This window comes from Charadrius vociferus, unplaced genomic scaffold (genome assembly GCF_000708025.1).
Source record: "Charadrius vociferus isolate BGI_N301 unplaced genomic scaffold, ASM70802v2 scaffold259, whole genome shotgun sequence".
Lineage (NCBI taxonomy): Eukaryota > Metazoa > Chordata > Aves > Charadriiformes > Charadriidae > Charadrius > Charadrius vociferus.
The window spans coordinates 4,729,444-4,734,007 of record NW_009661368.1 but is presented as its reverse complement, the minus strand read 5'-3'; the positions used below and the strand labels follow the sequence as shown (position 1 = coordinate 4,734,007).

Below are 4,564 nucleotides of genomic sequence, written 5' to 3'. Positions count from 1 at the left end.
CATGGAAATGCTCACGCAGAACCGATGGAAGAAGCAAGGTATGGTGCGCTCGGCCGGCTCGTCCCGCTCAGGTACCATGGGGCAGCTTGGGGACGTGGGGCTGCCGGTTCCTGCCCCCCCTGCCAGCGACGGAGCCGCCGGCACTGCTTGCGTGGAGCGGGCAGGAGGTGTGAAACGGGGCTGATCTACACCCCGGGCTGGAAGGAGAGGGGGGAACCAGCATCCTCCCGACCCAGTCTCTCGGTCCCTGTTGAATACTGGCTGTGTTCCCCTCTCAGTGCATGGCATGGGGCTGGCTCAGGGTAGGTGCGTGGAGAAGGCAATGCCCAGCCCTATGGCATTGCCTGCCCGACGCCAGCCCTGCCCTCGGGGCTGGCAGGGGACAGGAGGATGCTGGCTGGCATGGGGACCAGCTTTGCAAACACCAGGAGAGCTGGGCACAGTGGGGATAGCCCAGAATGGGCTGATTTTCCAATATTTCCCTTCTCTGCTTAACTCATTAAGCGTGTGGTGGGGAGTAAAACCTCCTGGAAGGATGCTCAGAGCCACTGCCTGTCCCCCTGCTCTGTCCTTCCCCTGAGCAGAGGCACCAGCCGAACCGCTGCTTGGTGCCAGGGCAGAGGGCAGGGTGTGTGCCGGGGCTGTGCCGAGGTACGTGCATCCCTCCGTTGGGCACCGGCTCGTGTCCCCGTGCCAGGCAGTGCTGGGCAGTGCCACCCAGCCACAAGGAGTGGGGCCAGGGCTGATGCTCAGCTCTGCGCCAGGAGCAGGTCCGTTTTGGAACTGGTGTGTGCTGGGGTAGGGACAGGACCTGCCGGGATCGGGGCTCTTTGGGGGTCCAGGCTGGAGCCCGGGCAGCTTTCCCTGTGGCTGTTGCATGTTAAAGATGTAGGGAGTCAGCGGGTGCGCGTGATGATGTGGGTGGCCAGGCTGGCAGCCGAAACACCCCTGATCGGGAATGACCCGTCACCGAGAGGGGCTCAGGGGACCATGGGGTCAACTCTACGGCTGCTGGCATTCAATGTGGAGCGACCCGGTGCTACGGGATGCATGGGGCCCTCAGGTCCTGGCAGAAGAGCCAGCACAGTCTCTGGGGGCAAGGAGCCAAGAGGGATGCTGCAGCACCCCACAGCCACCCCACTGCTGCCAGGAGCTGCCTCCAGCCATGCTCTGCTGCCTTGGAGGGACGGTGTGGGCAGCCCAGTGCCCAGGAGCCTCCCGGTGCCTGCAGACCCCATGGCGACAGAGCTGGGCTCAGGGCGGGCAGCGGTGGGTGATGCCATGCTTGTCATCCAGCACAGCCCAAGCAGGGAGCGCCCACCCGGGCACCCCGGTGCTCCGTGTGCCCCCTGCCCAGTGCCCGTCTCAGCTCAGCCCCGCGCCCCAGGTCTGCAATCACCCCCGGCCGGGGGGGAGGTGAACCCACCAGGTGTCCCTAATTTCCCCGGTCCCACAGTTTCGGTGTGACCCACGTCCCGTTGAGCGGCACAGCCCTCCATCGGCTCCGCGGCAGCTCCCCGGCATTGCTGCCGGCAGCAGAGGCGTGTGCCATGCCGGCAGCTCCGAAGCTCTCACAGCAGAGGAGCGGGACCTGGCTGGTCGAGCCTTCCCTCGGCTCCACACCATGAGGCTATTTTTGAAGCCGGTGAGAGGAACGAAGCCCTGCAGCCTGCGCGGGACTCCCCACCTCTCCGCCAGAGATGGGGGTTGGAGGGAGAGCGGAAAACAAACAAAAAAAAAAAAAAAAGCCATCAAAAAGAATCAGGGAAAGAGGCTTGTAAATCCCTGGGTCTCCAGGGAAGCCGTCCCAGCTGCAGCCAGGAACACAAATGTTGTCAGCATTTGGTAAATATGTAACGGAGACCATAACAACTTAATGGATCCAAGGTGCTTCGTTAGCGCGCTCCCAGCAGATGCAGCCCTAACGAAGCCTCCCAGCCATGCCGTACCACACTGCCCTCCAAGCTCCTGTGCCCGGACAAAGGGACCGGGATGAGCCAACGGGGGACCACTGCACCAGGGATTGGTTTGCAGCGGGGAAAGTTGTGCCAGGGATCGGCACACAAGGCTGCGAGGCATCATCTGCCAGCATCTCCCCCGGCTTCCCCAACACCGACCTCTGCTTTCCACCAGTCCCTCTGTCCCGGTCACTGCAGCCATGGGGCCCTTTTGCTGTCAGCTCCTGAGGGTCAGAGAGGATCAGTGCCAGGCATCGCTCCCGGGGCTGAATCCCGTGTCCGTGCTGGGCAGCACCCAGCGCAGCGGCTCGTCTGGCTCCCCCTCGCCCGCTCGGCTCTGCAGGGGCCGGAGCTGCTCCAGGGTAGGTCCTTCCCGGCGCCTGCCAGGGCTCGAAGCCGGGGGGTCCGCATCAGCCCCCGCCTGTCCCAACCGCAGGCGCTGGGCTCCGTCCAGGTCAGCCGCCTCCTTAGGCCTTTGCTACGTGCAAAAAAAACATCTTAATGCTCGAAGATCTGCTGGCAGATGGAGTCTGGGCCCCGAGTACGCAGCGCCGGCGCTGCTGGCACTGTCACCGCTGCACAACACGAGCCTTTGCTCAGGGATGCTCGGGGGAGCCTGCGGTGCCAGAGCCGAGCAAGTGCTTCCCGAGGCAGGCGGGCACAGCAGAGGCATCGTCCGCCTGCACGCAGGAGCTTGGTGGCCCCTTATGGAGATGCCCAGCCAGTCTTGGGGTGCAAAAACCCCACCAAGAGCGGGTACCCCCTCGGCTACTGAGCTCCTGAAGGGCCCCAGTGCGGGGAGCATCTCTTTGGGCTTCATTTCTCTGGTCACAGGGAGATGGCTCGGGGAGGAGGAGTGGTTGGCAGGGTCTCCGTGGGCCATTCTGGGGGCTGTGGGCTGGTGGGGGCTGGCAACCCATCCTTGTCCCGGGGAGCAGAGCCCACCTTGGGGCCGGCCACTGTCATGCAGGTCAGGAGCACAGCAGAGGCAGCCAGGGAGGTGACAAGGGCTCTTGAGCAACCAGACCGATCATTGCCTCTGCTCCTCTTGATCATTTCCAAAATGCTCTTTGTCTCCTGACATTTAACAGGCACCAACGAATTAATCCGGGTCAGAGCATATTTCTACTCACTAACCGAGCTTAGGATGCTTCCCACGGGATGGGCACAGCTGGCATAAGGGACAGGGCTCAGGCTGGCACCCTCAGGCAGAGCTGGGCATGGGGCGAACCCTCAGCCCTGGACCTTGGGGTGATGGAGGTGGTGATGCCCGAGCTGAGTGCAGTGGGGAGCGATGACTCTGCATGTCCCCGCGCTGCCCACCCAGGCAGAGGGGGGGGATTTGGGGAGCGGAGGGAGGTGGGGAGGCGTTTGCAGGGAGACAGGACGGTGCTGTGACCCCCGCAGGTCAGAGAGGGGCTGCCACAGGGCTGGAACCCTCCCCGGTGCCTTGGCTGTGCCGTGAACGTGTGCCGCAGCCGTGCCACAGCCCCTCTGCTCTGTTTGTCCCCGCAGCGAGCGCTGGCCTGCTGGAGAACTGCACGGGCTGCGTCCTGTGCTCGGAGGACAACGGCTGCATCACTTGCCACCATCGGCTCTTCCTGCTCATCTGGAGGGACGGCATCCGCCAGTATGGGATGTGCGTCCACACTTGCCCCCCCGGCTACTTCGGCGTGCGGGGGCTGGAGGTCAACAGATGCACAAGTACGTCCCGTGCCAGCCAGGGGCCCCCCACTCCTCCCAGTGCCCCTGTGTCCCCTCACCTGCATTTCCCACAGCGGTACGGAGCCAGGGGCAGTGGCGAGAGCCGGGGGGCATCCAGGCCACGGGGCTTCCTCCCCTTTTCCCCTGCCCAGAGCTGCAGCCCGGACCCTGCAGGTTTGCCAAAGGCTTTGGGTCCCTGGTGGATACTGGGGCTGCCGGCTCCGGGCTCGCCGCGTGCCGGTCCTTGGGCTCGCCCAGCTGACCAGCCCTCCTTCCCGGCAGAGTGCAGGTCGCCCAGCTGCGAGAGCTGCTTCAGCAGAGACTTCTGCATGAAGTGCAAAGACAAGTTTTACTTGCACAAGGGCCAGTGCTTTCGGCAGTGCCCCCCCAGCACCGCGGTGCAGCCCGGCACCCGGGAGTGCCAAGGTAAGCAGCACCCGTACCCCGTGCCCATGGTGCCTGGGGACATGCCTGGTGCTGCGTGGTCACCGTCCCCATTTTGCACCCCTGTCCCCTGCAGAGATGTGCGAGCCGGGGCCGTGGAGCGAGTGGAGCGCCTGCACTGCCTGCGGCTGCAAGTGGGGTTTGGAGACGCGGGTCCGGGAGGTGACAGGGGCCACCAAGGAGGAGGGGACCATCTGCCCTGCACTGCTGGAGACGAGGAGGTGCCGCATGAGGAAGCACTGCCCTGGAGGTGAGCATCACACCTTCGCACCCCTCCAAAGTGAGCCCTGAAGTGCACCGTGAAAGGGGGGGCAGTGGCCACGGTCTGGTGGTGGCCACGGTCTGGCGGTGGCCGGTGAGCCTGGCTGTCATTTCCTAAGCATTTTGAGGCTGATGCCTATAACTGTGCAGTTCTGGAGAAAGCCGCCGTCTCACGCACACGGGCTGAGCAGTCCCCG

The 4,564-nt window shown here is 64.4% G+C and overlaps 1 protein-coding gene across 1 annotated transcript in view; it reads left to right on the top strand.

Moving 5' to 3' along the window:
• The first annotated feature begins 1 nt into the window (after position 1).
• Positions 2-4,564, top strand: part of RSPO4 (R-spondin 4) — a 7,525-nt gene continuing 2,962 nt past the window's right edge. Inside the window, exons 1-4 of the mRNA XM_009893407.1 lie at positions 2-38; positions 3,474-3,662; positions 3,945-4,088; positions 4,183-4,356. Of these exons, the coding sequence (XP_009891709.1) occupies positions 2-38; positions 3,474-3,662; positions 3,945-4,088; positions 4,183-4,356 (544 nt within the window). The remainder of the gene's footprint in view (positions 39-3,473; positions 3,663-3,944; positions 4,089-4,182; positions 4,357-4,564) is intronic.